Source organism: Zootoca vivipara, chromosome 13, assembly GCF_963506605.1.
Source record: "Zootoca vivipara chromosome 13, rZooViv1.1, whole genome shotgun sequence".
In the NCBI taxonomy this organism is placed as follows: domain Eukaryota; kingdom Metazoa; phylum Chordata; class Lepidosauria; order Squamata; family Lacertidae; genus Zootoca; species Zootoca vivipara.
This window is the reverse complement of record NC_083288.1, coordinates 38963703-38982886: the sequence shown is the minus strand read 5'-3', so window position 1 is coordinate 38982886 and position 19184 is coordinate 38963703. Positions and strand designations below refer to the sequence as shown.

The 19184-nt window shown below is 46.5% G+C and overlaps 2 protein-coding genes across 7 annotated transcripts in view; one reads left to right on the top strand and one right to left on the bottom strand.

Moving 5' to 3' along the window:
• The first annotated feature begins 3142 nt into the window (after nucleotides 1–3142).
• On the top strand, nucleotides 3143–14200 carry LOC118094677 (carbonic anhydrase 4). The gene is made up of 9 exons (XM_060281700.1): nucleotides 3143–3724; nucleotides 6071–6155; nucleotides 6310–6339; nucleotides 6675–6839; nucleotides 8532–8680; nucleotides 9031–9120; nucleotides 9994–10072; nucleotides 10839–11002; nucleotides 12206–14200. The coding sequence occupies exons 2-9, from the start codon at nucleotides 6077–6079 to the stop codon at nucleotides 12416–12418; spliced, it is 969 nt and encodes a 322-aa protein (XP_060137683.1). The 5' UTR covers nucleotides 3143–3724; nucleotides 6071–6076; the 3' UTR covers nucleotides 12419–14200.
• Nucleotides 14201–15967: 1767 nt separating this feature from the next.
• LOC118094676 (carbonic anhydrase 4) overlaps nucleotides 15968–19184 on the bottom strand; it is a 39789-nt gene continuing 36572 nt past the window's right edge. For all 6 annotated transcript variants that reach the window (XM_060281696.1, XM_060281697.1, XM_060281698.1 and 3 more), the window contains 3 exons: nucleotides 19025–19097; nucleotides 18746–18927; nucleotides 15968–16346 (listed from right to left, as the gene is read on the bottom strand). In XM_060281696.1, the coding sequence (XP_060137679.1) occupies nucleotides 16134–16346; nucleotides 18746–18927; nucleotides 19025–19097 (468 nt within the window). In that variant the 3' untranslated portion in view covers nucleotides 15968–16133. The remainder of the gene's footprint in view (nucleotides 16347–18745; nucleotides 18928–19024; nucleotides 19098–19184) is intronic.

Sequence of the window (19184 nt, the reverse complement as noted above, 5' to 3'; positions counted from 1 at the left end):
CTTAAAGCCACCCACCCCTGAAAAACCAACCCGATCCTCTCTATTGCTTTGCCCAGTGCAACTCAATCCTCTTCTGGAGGGATCCGGCCACCAACCCCATCCCCGTCTAATCTCGATTTCTCCCCTTCTAGCCTGCAGTGGGAATAGAACTCCACTACCCGCGAGTATCCCTTCTCATCCTCACCTTCTCTATTGCCCCTACAAGGATTAATACCGGGTATTGTTTAGGGTGAGTAGTATGAAGTGGGTCAAAGCTGGTCAGTCCACATACCCCGCCCTGCCCCAACCGGTTCTCTTGAAATTTGCAATGAGAAAGAGGTTTATTGTCATGACAAAACCACGTCCCCCAAACGTACCAAAAAGTGTGCTTTGATGGCTAAGTGCGAGTGCCGTGCCCCTACAGCACTCCGGTCAAACACTTGTCTGATCTTAACATAGAAATCAGTGCCAGATTTCAGGTGCAAAGTCATCGCCACTACCATCATCATCCCACAGAACCACAGAACTGTAGAGTTGGAAGGGACTCCCAAGGATCATCTAGTCCAACCCCCTGCAAGGCAGGAATCACAGCAAAAGCATCCGCGGCAGGTGGCCATGTGGCATCAGAGCCCCCATGGCCATTTAGTCAATCCTGTGAGAATCCCTCCACTCCCATGAGTTCAATGGCTTAATTAAATCATGCAGATTTGGAGGAACATCAAGCATATGTTTTTCTTTCTGGGGGTGGGGAAGTGGGATTAATAATAAAGGTAAGGAAGATCAGCTGGACAACAGGTGTGTGGCAGCTCTTGTGCCATTGTTCTGCCTGGATTTGACCCGCTGGAAATCGAACAGAAAATGACTTAAGGCTTGGAGAAGCAATGGCTGATCCCTTCCCTCAAACCGATGGCCTCCTTTTGTAAAAAGAACTTCACGGCCTCAAAACAGAATCTCTCGGTGCAAACTCGGTTTGGTTAAGAAGGCAATGCAATATAAAGCACTGTTATCAAAGCAATAAAAGGGAAAGGTCCAAATTTTCTCTCCTGGAAAGAAGCATTCATGGATATCCATTAAACATGGGCATCAAGGTACTTTACAGGGACCAGCTGCTAAAATAAAATAAAACACACAGAGACACACACGCCCAGAAGATGCAGAAAATCTATAGAGGTATTCATGCATTGCACATAAATATATTTTAGAAGCCAGAAAATGGTTCCCAATAAGATCCGTAAAAAAGCAACTGTACCAAAAGGAATTATTGTGGAAATTATAATTGGGGTGTGTGTGTGTGTGTGCAATTTATGTCCTGGCTCAAAGCACCATATTACCAAAGTTTGCCCCTGAAGGAAATAGTTGCTTCGTAGAGACAGGACTCCTGGTTACCCTCCTCAACAGACAATTGGGGCTGGGTGTCTGATAGGGTGGAGGAGGAATTTTCCAGAGCAGGGCTATGTGCCCCTTGTCTCCCCTTCTAGCCTGGCTGGTTTCTTCTTTCTGAACAGCTGCATCACAGGCAGAAATTATACAGAAACATCTACATCTAGTCCTCCCCAGAGCAGACCCGCCGTAGTTAATAAGCATGACTAATTTAGGCCCATTAATTTCAGCGGGTCTACCCTGAGTAGAACCTAATTGGATTTACAGTGGTACCTCGGTTTATGAACACAATTGGTTCCGGAAGTCTGTTCATAAACTGAAGCGTTCATAAACTGAAGCGAACTTTTCCATTGAAAGTAATGGAAAGTGGATTAATCCGTTCCAGATGGTCCGCAGAGTACTTAAACTGAAGCGTTCATAAACTGAAGCGAACTTTCCCATTGAAAGTAATGGAAAGTGGATTAATCCGTTCCAGACGGGTCCGTGGAGTACTTAAACTGAAGCGTTCATAAACTGAAGCATGGGTGTAATTGGTTCCGGAAGTCTGTTCATAAACTGAAGCGTTCATAAACTGAAGCGAACTTTCCCATTGAATGTAATGGAAAATGAATTAATCCGTTCCAGATGGGTCCACGGTGTTCATAAACCGAAAATTCATAAACCGAGGTGTTCATAAACCGAGGTTCCACTGTATTTATTTTTTTACTCCGCTGTTCAGCTGAAAAAGCTCCCAGAGAGCAGCTTACATATCAATCATTATTTTCCAAAAGGCTGTTCCTTCCCACAAGCTTCAGATATTTTCAAAAATGACCGAAAAGGAAAAGGGAATGGGGAGTAGGGAGGAAGAAACCAAACGTCAGGTGCCATCAGTTCCTATTTTTTTTTAAAAAAACATAGCTTGAGTTGAAATAGTTCAGATAACCGTTAAAGGCACCCGCAAACTCGGCCCTGCAGATGTTTTTGGGACTACAATTCCCATCATCCCTGACCACTGGTCCTGTTAGCTAGGGATGATGGGAGTTGTAGTCCCCAAACATCTGGAGAGCCGAGTTTGGGGATGCCTGGCTAATAACCTGATGGAATGGCTGAGATGAGGGGAAAGAGCAGCCAGAGCATCTGGTCTTTCAGCACAGCTGATGGAGAAGCCCTGCTTCTCTTCTTCCTCTCCCTCTCCTCTGCAACCTGCCAATGTCTTTGACTGTAGAGATAAAGCTGGCACGGAGATGCAGTGATGGAGGGAAGCTTCGCCTGCTGAATTTCTGCCTGCCTGATGACTGTTACAAAAACCATAGCCCTGCTCAGGAGGAAAAAGTGGGAACCTTAGCTTTGTGAGAGTGTTTGGGTGGAGGAAAAACTGACACAATCCAGACGTTTTGAACTACAACTCGCATCAGCCCTCAACGTGCCAACATACACCTGTTGAATTGCAAAGCCTCCATCTATCCCTGCACCTTAGGCCTCATTCCCCTTAGAATCATGGAATTGTAGAGTAGGAAGGGACCCCTGAGGGTCATCTAGTCTAACCTCCCCTGCAGTGCAGGATGCATTTTGCCCAATGTGGGGCTCAAACCCACAAGCTTGAGATGAAGTCTCCTGCTCTACTTGGCGTCTACAGGTGAAAAGGATCCAGCCTGTAAATCCAAGTGGCTAAGGGAATTTCCACTTGCCTTGTCATGCAGAAAGGGCACAGGAACTTTTACTAGAGGAAAAAGTTGGCAACCCTCCCTGCTGGTGGGAAGAAACTGGTACTTCTGGGTTGCTTGAGAAAGAGAGCACTTGGGATCAGGATGGAAAGGTGGAGAGATTTCATTGCCGGGCGAGTCCTTAATCCCCTGAAAGGCAAGTATGCATCTGTGCAGGGGTTAGGGCCCTACTTTGCAGAAGGGAGCGGAATCTAGTGGTTAGATCAGCCCCTGGGTTCTGGAGCAGGGGAGGGGGGGAAGGAAGGGGTTGCTTTTGAGAAATGGGGACGTGAGCTTCCTCATGTTGAAAGGTTGGCTCCTACTTCGAGTCATTTCCTAATTGTGTAATTGACTTGCTCACAGCCTTTGCGTATGAAATCATTGCCCTCCCCAGGAATAGGTGCAGGGGACTAAGCCTACATGGATTTGCCTGAGGCCTGCCCCTTTCCCTGCTGCGTCCCTGCCTGCCTGCCTGCCTGCCTGCTCCTTTTTATCTTCTCTTTTCTCCTTCCTGGTAATCTACCCTCCCCTTCTCTGTAATTCCACCCGCCCCAGAAGCAGACGGGGCGGTGACCTTAATGCACAGATATATATATCCACCTAAACGGAGCCAAGATGCTTTTCCACCATCATCTGTGTCACCTTGCCCAGGAGGCGGACGGAGAGAGGCGCACACTTGACAGGTGAGTTTACCTGGGGCTGGGTGGAGAAATAATGGGGACCGGACCCCCAGATTTGGAAGGAAATCATTTGGCAGAAACTAACTTTACATGCGTTCAGGGGTACAGTTGTGGTGTTTACTAACAATAGAAGTGCTTTGTTGAACCGCTCTGGAGGGTCAGCTTAATCTTGCATTCTGTTTCCAAAAGCGGCTGTTCATGTTGCCTCTGGAAAGCAGAGCAGGAAGATGATAGTCCTTTCCCTGTTATTCATTCCCATCAATTGGTGTTCCGAGATATACTGCTTCTGTTAATAGAGGATCCATTCAGCTGTCATAACTAGCAGCTCTGGCTAGACCTCCCATCTCCATATATACACCCCCTGCAATGCAGGAATCTTTTTGCCCAATGTGGGGCTCAAACCCACAACCTTGAGATGAAGAGTCTCCTGCTCTACTTGGCGTCAAAAGTTCTTTGACAGGTGAAAAGGATCCAGCCTGTAAATCCAAGTGGCTAAGGGAATTTCCACTTGCTTTGTCTTGCAGAAAGGGCACAGGAACTTTTTCTGGAGGAAAAAGTTGGCGTATATATATTCTAATCTCTTTTTTAACCCATCCGCACTGGTGTCCCTCACCAGTTCTTGTGGCAGTTACATCCAGGAGGAAATTATCTGCACTTTCCAGAATCAGTTTAAGACATTTTTTTGTTCCCAGCTGGATAAATAGGGTCTTTACTACAACTGTCCGCTTGTTAGCGCTTTAGTCTTGTTTTAAATGCATTTGGTTTTTGTGTTTAAGTGTTTTTAATTGTCTCATACGTAAATTGCCTCAAGACCGTGGTTTGGAAGGAGGTTAGTAAATTAATAATGGCGATAATAATAAGATTGGTTTTTCTTCATGTCCTACAGTTTAACCCTGTCATTTTTAGAAAGGTAAACCATTTTATGAGAAGTGAATGAATGGGCATGGCCGTGGCTTGTGGTTTGGCATGTGGGAACGTCTGTGACTGGTTGGCAGAGCTTCTCCCTTGCATGTAGAAGATCTTGGATTCGGCCCCCAGCATCTGTAGGCAGGGCTGGAACAGATTCCTGTCCAGACCATGGAGAGCCGCTGCCAGTCAACACAGATTAATGGTCCCCAATTACCTAAGTATTGCAAACCCCCCGTTTTTCAAAAGCCAAGACATGGCCCCCCCTTACTTTTGAAAATTTCAATAACCCTATGGTAGTTTTTGTCGTGTGAATGGCCGGTGGCACGGACCCCCTGGTAGATTACATGGACCCCTTGGGTCTATGGACCACCAATTGGGAACCATTAGCATAGACAGTACAGAGCCAGAATGGAGCCCTGTAGCTTCCTATGTGCAAATCATCACAAGTGTGCCTCTCCCATGCACCCGTATCCTGTACACACCGAAAGATCTGCACACAACCACCTACACGAGACGATCTGCCTACAACTTTCATGCATTTCCCCACTTCCAGCGCATTGGGAAAGTTGGGAAATTTCAAGCAGTCCTTTGGACACTGGTTTGAACTTGTTTGCAGTGATGCTACCTTCTCGCCCCTCAAAGCCGCAGATGGATCCAAAGGAGAACGGCTTTTATGCCACCTGTAGACCAATTTCAAAGAGACAGAATGTTACACAGACAAAATGTTACTGGCAGCTGTCCCGAGGCCGTGCGAGAGACTCCCTTGACCTTCAATCCAGTGTGGTGTAGTGGTTAAGAGCAATAGACTCGTAATCTGGGGAACCGGGTTCGGGTCTCTGCTCCTCCACATACAGCTGCTGGCTGACCTTGGGCTAGTCACACTTCTTTGAAGTCTCTCAGCCCCACTCACCTCACAGAGTGTTTGTTGTGGGGGAGGAAGGGAAAGGAGAATGTTAGCTGCTTTGAGACTCCTTCGGGTATCAAATACAAATCCAAATTCAAAATCCAAGACTTGCTAAAGTTTTCATCCGCTCTGCAAACCTTGCAAGACTCGTTTATCTGGGCTTCTGGTAGCCACATTAAACCTCTGGCCGCAAGGTTTGAGCATGTTTTCTCTTGTTTAGTTTGAAGACGCTCGTTGCTCGTTACTGCTCTGCTGCCACCCCATTAATCCACATTTATGTGGTGACTCCACCTACCTTGTGGGAGTCCATATCAATTCGAACTGTTTCTAGACCTTGTGGTCTCCTGGGGAAATAATAACCCTTGCCACCTGTAGAGAGCAGAGCAGCTACAAGTATAACGTTGGTTTCTGCATGTCCGAACGGACATTGGTAAATTCTGTATGCTGCTATTGACCCAGACTCTTGTTCGAGAATTGTCTCATTTGTTCAAGGATGGTATCATTTACTCATCTGTTCTCCTGCACTTTTTCTCCAGCATACTATGGCTTCTGTTTGGGTACCAGCGACCTTCACTGCGGTGGTCCTTTTGCTTTCTGGGGGATGCTACGCCAGTTCTTCAGGTAACGCCACGCTGACCCCACCCATATCCTAAGTGTCTCCATTTTGCTCTGGGGAGGGCTTTAATGGATAATTCCTGGGGGTGAAATTGGATCTTCCCCTTTGCATGGATTCGGTCCCATAAACTTATGCCCCCTCTGTTTCTTTTCCTGACAGGTTCCTGGTGCTACGACAGCCTACTTTGTGGTAAGGAAAATAGCAGCCCCAACTTCTCTTTAGCCACATAATCCAAGCAAGGCATACTTTTGAGCCAAGGCCGTCACACCAAACTCAACTTTTATTTCCAGGGCTTTGTTCTGTAATGGACTAAAATGCCTCTGAACATGTGCAAAGTGCATTTTCCTCTCTACTTCCTCATACAGATCTAGGACTAAGTGGGAGGGCTGCCTAACAGAGGATATAGTTTTCAGGAAGTTTAGAATCCTGGTGCTAATTCTTCTTCTCCTTTTTATTTATTCAATTCAGTGCCCCATCTCTAATTACCGCTCTGTCTGTTCTTGGCTCTTCCTTTCCTTGACCAGGACCTGACACATGGTCATCCCAAGGTCATTGCAATGGCAAGAGGCAATCTCCCATCGATATTGTCACCACCAGTGTCAGGCATAACTCCAAATTGGGTGCAGTGACTCTCACCGGCTACAACGACACCAAAAAACTGCTGGAAATGAAGAACACGGGGAAAACAGGTGAGTGTGCAAGCATTTCGTTTTCAAAACACTATGCTTCAAGTCCTTAAGATAGCAGGAAAGTATGAAAAAGAAGACCCAAAACTGCAAGATGGGGAAGCTGCTAAACTCCATCCCTTCCTGTTTGTGCCATTCCTAGTAAAAAGGTGGGTTTCCCCTACCTTTACAGTGATGGCAGCGTGGAGGAGCCCGGAAGAGTGTGGGAGAATCTCCCAACCTTTCCCCCCAGCTTGGGACAGGTTTGGAAAGGCAGCCTGTTGTTTTCTGAAGGGGAGCTTCATTTATTTCCCTTCAGTTTAACAGGCTGTAGGCAGATCAAGAGATTTCACCTGCATTCTGCCCACATCTTGCCAGGGCCCCATGAGAGCATGCTTTTTTTGGGGGGGGTGAGATTCTTCCCCCCTTTCGGGTCAGAACAGCTTGGTACTTCTCTCCTTTAGCTGGTGGGTCGCACTGACCACCTGAGCTGGCTATTAGAGAGATCGGTACTTTTCAAACTCAGAATCGCCTGCCCTCAGGGCAGCCCACCTGTTCTGTGTGTAGTGTCACTTTCTGATTGGAAGGAGAAAATCCCGCCCTCCACCCTGGCAATGATTCACGCAGTGTCATAGCAGAGCAGGCAGTTCTGCATCTCTCTGATGGGGATGTCTGAATGGCCGAATCATCAATGGGAAATGCTCCATCGAGTACCTTGTCTTTTGCTCTTTGTTCTTGGCCTGCTCTATGTGCTTCGGCAGGATCCAGGCTTCGCCAGCCTGCTGCCCTCCAGATATTTTGCACGTCAACTCCCTTCATCCCCTGCTAGCACAGGAATTGATCAAAAACATATGGAGGGCGCCAGGATGGCAATAGCCGGAAGAGGGTGCAAGAGAAGGGGGGGTAAGCGCCTCCTTCTAGACATGCAGCACTGCACCCCACATTACTGAGCCCCTGCTGAAGAAAAGGCACTTTTTACGTACTTTAGTTTCCAGCTGATGATGTAATTAAAATTTAGTAAGGCACCATTGTCAGGCTTCCTGGCAAAAATTAGCACCCTCAAAAATCAACACAAATAAGTCATACCCCTCCCCACCCTCTGACTATACATAAGGGTCTGGTGACTTCTGTTTCAGCGTATCTGAAGAAGTGTGCATGCACACAAAAGCTCATACCTATGACAAACTTAGTTGGTCTCTAAGGTGCTACTGGAAGGATTTTTTTTATTTTTTGTTTCGACTACGTCAGACCAACACGGCTACCTACCTGTAACAAATAAGTCACAAATCATTATTATGTTCAATTGACATCCAAAATCATTACTCTGCTTACTCTGTCAAAATCAATAGGATATACTTGAGAGGAGATGCAGTTAGGATGGGACTGTCAGTGTGTGATGGACGCTGATGTTTCTCTTTCAGGATAAAACTCTGCCCCCTCCACCCTAAAAATGCACTTCTGTCGCTATGTGCACACTGTACCTTCAAAGCACATGTAAATTTCCCTTCCTCTCAAAAGAACCCTGGGATCTGTGGTTGACCCTGGTCTCACTTTCCCGATCGTACGAACCAAAATGTTACCAACCCAGCCCAATCCTGCGTGTCATTGATTGAAATGACACCACTACAAAAGCAGTAAGAGAAGCTTTTCGATGGAGAATTCCAACGCTCTTGATGCACTAATAGAAATTGGTCTGGTTTCTCCTTTTGCCTGCAGTTGACATAGAACTGGGCGAAGGTCTCCAACTGAGCGGCCCTGGGCTTCCGGCTACATACACAGCCAAGGCCTTTCACCTCCACTGGGGAGATGGAGTCCACAAACCTGGATCGGAGCACCACATAAACGGCGAACGGTACTCTATGGAGGTGAGGATATCTTTCCTTACCTGGATTCTGGGATTGATAGCATGTTAATAATGTCAGCTGGCATATTTTTTATTAAATTTATTTTTCTTTCCGTTTGTTATATTAGCAAATATTTTTTGTTAAAATAATTGTTCCTTTGAGCATGTGCAAGTACAGCAGCATAAACTCCATATATACTGTATTTATCAGGGCATGCAAAGCTTTCAAGGCAGAGGGCTTTTTAGAAATTATGAATGACCAGGTCTAACGGGAGTAGACACAAGGATGGATTTCCAATATGCATCAGGCTTTTGTGTGTACTGGGTCAGCAGGGATATGTCCCAACCCAATCTTTTTCTCTCTCCCCTCAGTTACACATCGTGCACACCAAAAACAACACAAGTGTATCAGAAGCCTTGAAGGACCCACAGGGCATTGCTGTGCTAGCATTCTTTGTCCAGGTGAGGGATTGTGGAGGTCAAGGTTTGTGCACGTCTATCCTATCAGCTGGGATATCAATTTTAAAGCATTTTGGTTGTTTTGGCTTCTTCCAAACAATTCTGGGAACTGTGGCAAGTTTTTCTCTTGACCAGTCACTCACTTGACTTATGGCTTAATGTGATGTGCAAACCAGGCCACTGAATGAAGTGCTTTGCCTCGAGTTCGCTGGGAAGGGGGCACGGCTGTTGAAAACACCACTTGGCTATTCCATAGTGGAAACGGAAGAACTGGGAGAAGCAAACGTTGTTGACAAGCAGTAGATTGTCCTGATTGATAAATGGGCAGTGTTGCTTCTGAAGAAGCACTTCTTTCAAGGAGGTACATTGGTACCTCTACTTACGAATAACTCTATTTACGAATTTTTCTACTTACGAATGGAGCTCCGTCCGCCATCTTGGATGCAGTTTAGATAGGATTTTTCTACTTACGAATTTTTAGATAGCGTTGCTTCGACTTACGATTTTTTTCTCTCAATGCATTCCTATGGGATTTGACTTACAATTTTTTTCGACTTACAAATGTGTGTTCGGAACGCATTAAATTCGTAAGTAGAGGTACCATTGTAATTGCATTTTCCCAGCACTCAAATGACCATCTTTTCCCGCTGGAACAAAGTTCCAAAAAGTATGCACCTGTTGGATAATGCCAACGACATCATGAGTGATGAGCACCACAATTCCTGCCTTCATCTGCTTCTTAAGGTACCCCCGGGAAGGGGAGGAAGACGATAAAACAGGAGATGCTGAGTCCTGGGATTCCTAGGTTCCTTCATCACACTTTATTTCTGGGTCTTATTTTACACTACTGTGTATGATGTTTCCTCTTTACTGCAGGGCTATGAGAAGGCACAGGGCAAGACAGCTGAAGCATGGGAATTGTTTAAAAAGAAGCTGAAAGACGTTGAGGAAAAGGGTAAGTCCATCAGTGAGCGGAAAGCCAAGGAAAACATCTGGTTCTTCTCTCATCTCAGAGAATCCATCATGGCTACCACAATGAACTGGAACAAAAGAATAGCCCATTTGAGTGGCGAGGAGGTGTGATTCTTTCAGTCGCCTCCCTGATGAATCCTGGGAATGGTGATTTCGCAAGAGTCCCTTGGAATTCTTCGGAACCTTACATAGAACTGCAGTACAGTGGTACCTCGGTTTAAGTACACAATTGGTTCCGGAAGTCTGTACTTAACCTGAAGCGAACTTTCCCATTGAAAGTAATGGAAAGTGGATTAATCCATTCCAGACGGTCCGCAGAGTACTTAACCTGAAGCGTACTTAACCTGAAGCGAACTTTCCCATTTAAAGTAATGGAAAGTGGATTAATCCATTCCAGACGGTCCGCAGAGTACTTAACCTGAAGCGAACTTAACCTGAAGCGAACTTTCCCATTTAAAGTAATGGAAAGTGGATTAATCTGTTCCAGACGGGTCTGCGGAGTACTTAAACTGAAAGTACTCAAACCGAAGCACACTTAAACCGAGGTATGACTGTATTCCAGAGTCCCTTGTTGGGGAACTATTATTATTATTTGTGAAATCTGTATTATATCCCATGTTTCCTCTAAGGAACTCAAGCCCCCCCCCCCAAAAAAAAACATTTTATCCTCACAACAACCCTGTGATGTAGGTTAGGATGAGAATTAAGTGTGGAGCACAGATGCAACCAACTTACCTCCCCCTGTACAGGTGAAGAGACAAAATTCGATGGCAGCTTCTCTCTCCAGGACTTGCTGGGCCGCCCGGAGCTTGACCGCTATTACCGCTATCCTGGGTCCCTCACCACCCCCGGGTGTGACGAGGTTGTGCTGTGGACCATCTTTGCCGACCCCATTCTGGTGTCGGAAGACGTGGTGAGTGCTGCCATCTTGCGTGTGTCTGTGTGTAGGCAGAATGCTGAGGCACAGAAGTCCTTAGAGAGGTAGGAGGTGCTGTTGTCTAAAACATCTGAGGTACACTAGGTTGGGAAAGGCCAACTGAACAGCACAGGTACATGAGGGAAATTTGGGAGATTGGCTTCTCCTATTTGGGCTCCCCTTGCAATTAGGATCAAGATACTTTTCTTGGCGTTTGAAGTAAAAAAAAAAGGCTATTATCTACTAGAAATTGGGCTTTTTGGGTGGTGGCCTATGGTTTATTGATTCCTTCTCCCACAGCCACCACGCCAGGAAGGTAGGAACAAATACTTAATTAGACTGTTGGTACATCTAACTCAGGGTTTCCCCAGCTTCGGCCTCCAACTGTTTTTGGACCACAGCTCCCATCACCCCGAGCTAACAGGATCAGTGGTCAGGGATGATGGGAATTGTAGTCCAAAAAAAACAGCTGGAGACCCAAGTTGGGGAAATACTGATCTAACTCAATATAGTCTATATTGGTTTCAGGGGACATCCTTGGAGGTACCAGGGATTGAACCTGCAAAGCAAGAGCTCAGTCCCCCAGTACCTGGGAGTTAAAAGACGAGGCCTGGAGGAATGAGAAATGGAAGCTTAGATTTCTCAGGCAGCTGGATTCTACAGTCAACCCCAAACCCTGACCCTATTTTTCTGTACAAGATGCAGGTGTGATGAGCTGGAGGGTGAGCATTAGATGGTCAGAGGATGGCCAAATAGCAGGTAGACGAGAGGTGAAGGCACCACTGGGAGGGCAGGAGAGGCTTTGAAAGCGGAGGTGGCCTTGAGAAGGAAGCACTTTGATAACCAGAGAGAACAGAGCCATTTCCCAGTTCCTCATTTGTCTCATTACATTATCCTATTCTGTCAAAAGCAGTGTCACAGGGCTGAACAGAAATGTATGCCCCACATTCTGTGTGCTATTTGTGGACCATGGAACTGGAGAGTGAGGGGGCAGTTTGCTGAATGTTCTCCAGGGGAGAACCAGAATTCTCCAGCAATTCAAGAGCAGCTGAGAAACCTCAGTTCAGCTCCATGCTGTCATAACTCTTGCTGTGGAGTTGCCACATCCTGGTCTTCACCGGGTAGATCCCACTGCCCGACGTAGGAGTTCCTCCTTTGCCATGTGCCACCACCTGACTCCTTCCTTCTCCCTTCCAATAGGTGCATGCTTTTCCGAATGAGCTTCATTCAACAGATTCCTCCACCGGGCCCTATATTGAGAACAACTACCGCCCCCTGCAGAACATTGGGGACCGGAAAGTGGAATCGTCTGCTGCTTTGAAGCACAAATCCGCTGCCTCGATAGCCTCTCCACCAGTAGTGCTCCTCCTCTTCATTTCTGCGGCTACTCTTGCATCCTTCTTACCTGCATAAAGGCTGGGGCCGGGTGGGTGGATGTAGGAACCACATGGAGGGAGAGTCGACATGATCTCCAGAGAGGCCATAGCTAGGCCACAACTCTTTCTGTCCCCCTCAGGAACTTCAATTCACCTCCATCTACCTCTCAACCAGCTCAACCAGTACCAGAAGCACTGGCAAAGGACTCTAAAAAGGCGGGAGGTGCAGATTTCAGTGAGGAGAGGAGCACAGAGAAGGAGATCAATAGGAGCTAGGATGCCCAGTGCTGGGGGGGGAGGAGTGCAGTTCAGTCCACTACAGCTAGAGCTGAAGTGAAACTTTCCATTCAAAATGGGCTCGCTGTTGACATTTCCCTATCTTATATTGTGGCTTTGTTTCTCAATGGTGTTTGAGTTTCCAGATCATCGTTTGGGCTTAAGTGGAATAGAACTATCACCAGCGTTTGAGCTATGACGCACATTTTGATACACTGCATACCAAAACCTCAGGTGTCAACAAAAGCAAAGGGTGGGTGGGTGGCAGGGAATCCCTTGAAATATATAGATTTCCTTGTGGCCTTTGAGATTCAGGTCTGTCTGGGCTAAAACTTCCAATGATTAAAAAAAATCAACATTGATTTCAGCTCTAATTTTAGCAGGAATTGCTTGTTCCCACAAATGTGACTTTGGGTGGCACATTCACACTGCAGAGAAAACCCATAGTACCTAGTGTCAACATCTCAAAGGCTACACCTCTCCAGTGAAGCGTGTTCACACATTCAGCTGCCATTGAGGCACCAAGCGATGTGCGTGCATGTGTGACCCAACTCATTCCCCATCATGCTATGAAACAGCAACTGGGACCAGAGGTTTAAATATCAGGATTTTTCTCCTTAGCTGAGAAACTGGGGCAAACAGCCACCCTTTAACTACATACCTTCCTTGCTCTCTTGAAATGTTTGTTTGTTTCTTGTTGTTATATGACCAGTGCTTTAGGGGGTGCTCAATGGTACTCAGTACCACTACCTCTTTTTGTTGTGGTTAAAAAGCGTGGCACTTACTGTACTGTAACAACTTCGTAGTACGTACTGGCACCTCTCTGTCTTTCTCTCTCTGTTTGTTAAAAAGTGTGACACACCCTGTAACAACTTCATGGTGAGCATCTATTTTTCTAGGGAAAAAAGCACTGTGTATCTCCAATGGTGGAAAATCACTTATTTATTTTTTTTAAAAAACCCACACAATTTTTAAAGTGGAAACTTTCACGAATTGAAATGCATGGGATGCTACTTACTGATCATTCCTTGGGAACTTCTATTGTGAAAATAGTTTTGAGAACTAATGAATAAGCTGTGACTTGAAAGACAAATGTGTGTGGAAATTAAATTAAGTGGATTGTGTGCTGCAGTGTGTGTGGTTGCACTGACATGAATAGAGGCAAGCAATGCCAATTATTCCTTACTTTAGAACTGCCTTGCTTTTCCTAATGTGGTCTCTCAATCTCCTGCCTGTCTAGCTCTAAGGGAGGGGGCACTCGGGTCGCAGCATTCTGAGAGAGGTGGTCCAGGTGAGTGCCAGCGCTATTGCCACTTTGCCAGAGCAGCTAGGAATTTTATTGCAAAAGAGAAAAGCAGCTAAAGATTTAAATGAACTTCAGTAATTCTAGACTTAACTGATTTAAAAAATCTGTTTTACAATTTTCTAGCTGTCATGGCAAGGCGCCAATGATGGCACTCCCCCCCAACTCACCAAGAATGCCTCCCTTTGACCAATTATGGAGTTGGAAGGGACCACAAGGGTCATCTATAATAATAATAATAATAATAATAATAATAATATATTTATTTATTTATACCCCGCCCATCTGGCTAGGTTTCCCCAGCCACTCTTGGCGGCTTCCAACAGAAATATTAAAACACACTAATTTCTTAAAGATGAAAAGCTTCCCTAAACAGGGCTGCCTTCAGATGTCTTCTAAACATCTGGTAATTATTTTTCTTTTTGACATCTGGTGGGAGGGCGTTCTACAGGGCGGGTGCCACTACCGAGAAGGCCCTCTGCCTGGTTCCCTGTAACTTGGTTTCTCGCAGCGAGGGAACCGCCAGAAGGCGCTCGGCACTGGACCTCAGTGTCCGGGCAGAGCGATGGAGGTGGAGACGCTCCTTCAGGTATACTGGACCGAGGCCGTTTAGGGCTTTAAAGGTCAGCACGAACACTTTGAATTGTGCTCGGAAACGTACTGGGTTCCACTGCAGGTCTTTCAAGACCGGTGTTATGTGGTCTCAGCGGCTGCTCCCAGTCACCAGTCTAGCTGCCGCATTCTGGATTAATTGTAGTTTCTGGGTCACCTTCAAAGGTGGCCCCACATAGAGCGCATTGCAGTAGTCCAAGCGAGAGATAACTAGAGCATGCACCACTCTGGCGAGACAGTCCGCAGGCAGGTAGGGTCTCATCCTGCGTACCAGATGGAGCTGATAAACAGCTGCCCTGGACACAGAATTGACCTGCGCCTCCATGGACAGCTGTGAGTCCAGAATGACTCCTAGGCTGCACACCTGGTCTTTCAGGGGCACAGTTACCCCATTCAGGACCAGGGAGTCCTAAACACCTGCTCACCTCCTGTCCCCCAAAACAGTACTTCTGTCTAGTCCAACCCCCTGCAACTCAGGAACCTAGAAGGGACCCGCTGTCCTCAAAGTGTTGCATGAGGATGGGGCAAGCACTTTGGAGAGCCCTGCATAGCCACAAGATCCTTGCGCTGTGGGCTGGGAAGGTGTTAATTCACTGTTTCCTAGACCCAGCACCCGATGCAATTGCTTCGATTTGCCTCAAGTTAGGGCCAGACTTTAATCTGAACTCGTGTCTCCCTGGTCCTATGTCCAACTGTGTACCCACTATGCCTCTAACCATAGGGGCTTAATATATAGGAGGACACCATGCCGCCACCACATTTTCCACACAAGGAGTACAGTCTCTGGGGAGTCCTGTATGGCTATCCCCAAGTTTTCCCTTGGCCTGAGGTAATTTTCCTCTCTGTGATGGGCAGAAGCACCCTGAGAACAGTAGACCAGACTGCGAAGCAACCAACCAACCAGGAATTAAACTGAAGGAACTCTTGGTGTGCATGATGTTTTAGCAAAATGTTTCAGCATTTGCATGTTAAAGAAATAAAAGAATAAGCTGCATTCCTCACTACTGGAGGGACATAGGATTAGGAACGCCTCCATTTTGTGTGGGGAAGGGCCAGAGGGACTAATCACAGTCAACTCTCAAAACCTGGGCTCAATTTCTGTTAAAACACTTCAGCATAATTACTCTTCACCTGAAATCTCATGAGTTTCTTCTATCTACTGACATAAAAAATTCCTTCAGTAGCTCCTTAAAGACCAACTAAGTTTTTATTTTGGTATGAGCTTTCGTGTGCATGCACACTTCTTCAGATACACAGATACACTGAAACAGAAGTAACCAGACCCTATCTACTTCTATCTTCTATATACTATCTACTGAGTCTATCTACTATCTACTGAGTGTGAGTACAAATCGAGTAAATGTAAGTTTAATAAAATAAAACCAACCATGTGTGTGTGGTGATAGAGGTGTTTTTAATTTTTCTAAGAAATACCTCATATGTGTCATCATCAAAAGTGGACGGGGGGGAGAGAATATGGTCTCCCTTATGAAACACACCACATTGAGAAATTATTGATACTTGGGTCAGAAGATGGAACTCCCTGCATTGCTCAGATCTTTCAAGCAGAAGAATTCTGTTGCCATCCGTCTTTGCAATCCACATACTCTTTGGCCCCAAAACTATTGCCAGGGCAACGTTTCGGATCATACTCATTTAGGTTGAAGGCACTGATCCCTCGGTTGTTCAATGGTTGTGTGGGACGGTAATTATTCTGCATACGCCGATTTTCTTCTTTGGTGGTAAAAAAGAGCGAGTTGGTGAATTTCCTCACCTAGGAAGAAAAACAGGAGAAATGGGAGGAGGGGGAAGAGAAAAGGAGAGTAGCGCATACAAGCTCAGGAAACCCATGCAGCAAAGAGACCAGTGTCAAATGTCTAAAGTCGAACTCGAGTGCCTGGGGATCAAGGTGGCCTTCCGCCATGAAAGCTCTCTCCAAACGACTGTGAAAGGAGACACTACCTACTGACCTAGAAGTTTCCGTTGCTGTTGCCAAGCCCAGATCCGTAAAGATTCTGTGCGGCCTCCTTGGCAGGGAAACCCTAACTCTAAGGAAAACCTTGCGCAGGAAGGGGCAACCTAGCCTGCTCACTGAAGCTTTTCCTGAAGTGTTTGAGGTATGCAAAGGAGCTCCCAGAATCCCTTATAGCACCTCACCAGGGAACTTCCCTGGGGACCATGCTCATTCTATGGAGAATGTGGCTTAGTGAGGTCATAGGTAATCTGGGCTGCTAGTAAACTGAGGTGACATCCACACTGTACACTTAAAGCACATGGCTTCCACCAGAGAATCTTGAGGACTAGTCTATTAAAGGGTGCAGAGAATGGTAGCTCTGCGAGGTGTAAACTACAGCCCCCAGGATTCTTTGGGGGAAGCCGTGTATTTTTGAATGTGTGTCAGATGTGTTTTAAATGTGTGGTGTGGATGTGCCCCAATATTATGTGAGGCACTGGTGGGGCGGGACACGCGAGAGTCTCAAATCAGGACTACAACTGGGCTCCAGCACCTCACTATCTGTGCTACCTAGCATCCCATTGTTCCTGCCACAAACCTTGCAGGCTGAGGTGTGTTTCTCAAAGGTACCTCCTAAGGGGATGCCCCCACCACTTAAACTGACAAGAGCCCTCAGTCAGCTGGTCTCACAGACCAATCAGGTTCCACCAGGCCCAACAAGGGCAAGGTGTGGAACTAGGAGGCCAACTCTGAGCAGGCCCTGACTTACTTGTATGAGGAGGATCCTGTCAGGCTAAAACACCTGCTCCTTTTCCTCTACATTGTTCCCTCTGGAGTTTGACTCCCTGCCTGTCTATCTTGGATTACACTCTCAACCTTTGGCTCTTCTGATGCCTGGGCATAGCTGCCAAGTTATCCCTTTTTTTAAGGGATTTTCCCTTATGCTGAATAGGCTTCCTCACGCGAAAAGGGTAAACTTGGCAGCTATGTGCCTGGGTCCTCAACCCTTTCCCACCTTGGACCATGTAATTCACCTTAACCCCTATCAAGATGAGAGCTGACTTCTCAAGGAAACCTGATTGCTTAGGGCTGGAACTCCTTATGGACCCTGAAATATTGTGTCCCTTTTGCAAGGGACTTTGGGATAGTACAATCTGATTTTACATCCTTATGAACTAACTAACTGATCACCTTCCACACCTGTCCCATGATGATCTAAGAAATAATATAAAAACAGCAAAAATGGTTAGGAAGCAGCATTAAAAAACCAACAACCCAGAAATGAGTTTTAAAAAACTATATGAAATGGACAGGCACAGCAGAGACCTATCCACCCAGCTGGGAAAGCTTGTTGAAACAGAAACAGAAAACAGAAAACAGAAGGCTTGTTGAAACAGAAACAGCCTCATATTTCCCCCCCCCAGAAAGTGCTCCCAGTACGTTTCCGAGCACAATTCAAAGTGTTGGTGCTGACCTTTAAAGCCCTAAACGGCCTCAGTCCTATATACCTGAAGGAGCGTCTCCATCCCCATCGTTCTGCCTGGACACTGAGGTCCAGCGCCGAGGGCCTTCTGGCGGTTCCCTCACTGCGAGAAGTGAGGTTACAAGGAACCAGACAGAGGGCCTTCTCGGTAGTGGCGCCCACCCTGTGGAACGCCCTTCCATCGGAGGTCAAGGAGATAAACAACTACCTGACATTTAGAAAACACCTAAAGGCAGCTGTTTAGGGAAGTTTTTAATCTGTGATATTTTAATGTATTTTGGTATTTGTTGGAAGCCGCCTAGAGTGGCGGGGGAAACCCAGCCAGATGGGCGGGGTATTATTATTATTATTATTATTAATAATAATAATAATAATAATAAAATGGGCACCTGCTTCATGTCAACAGAGGACTTTGTTCCACAGAGGAGGGGCTGCCACAAATAAAACCCTGCTCCAAGTTATTGTAGAGCAGGCATCTAATTCCTTTGGGACTTGAAAGAGAAATTCTCCTGCAGCATGCAGTGACCTATTTGGGGTTGGGGATCTGAACGTGAGGGTGTTGTTTGTGGTGGCGACCTTGTCTGTTTCCTAAGAACCCACGAATCAAAACGCCTAGGCCTCAGTCCGCTCTTACCCCCAGCAGGCTCCATTCAGTGAACCTAAGGACTCAATCCCTCCAGCTGCCGCCACCCCCCCACACACACCCTTCCTCAAAGAATAGATGGCACCCACTCACCACATAGGGGTGCACCTTGATGACATCAGGAAAGACAAACCAGGTCACAGCTTCAGAGCAGTTGGGCGTAGTGAGGGAGCCCTGGTAGCGGTAATACTTGTCCGTAATTTTAACGGTGTCTTTACCTCCTGGTTTCAATAAGTCCGAAAGAGAAAATTCCCCATTCAGTGGCACAGAGTTACCTGGGGAAAGACAAGAAAGGTGAGAGGCCTGGTAGGAAGAAAGATCCATTCATTTTCTAAGAAATGGAGGCAGGGAGGCGGACTGGGGGAGCCTCACCTTTTTCTGGGATTCTTTGCAGCATACTAGCCAGAAAAGCCCATGCACCGTCAAAAGGAGCCTCAAAGGTCTTCTACGGGGACACGAAAGGTAATGGCATTTGTTACAGGAAATTATCTCTGTAAGCTTCTTGGCCTCCTCCTTTCCAGAGGGCTGAGCC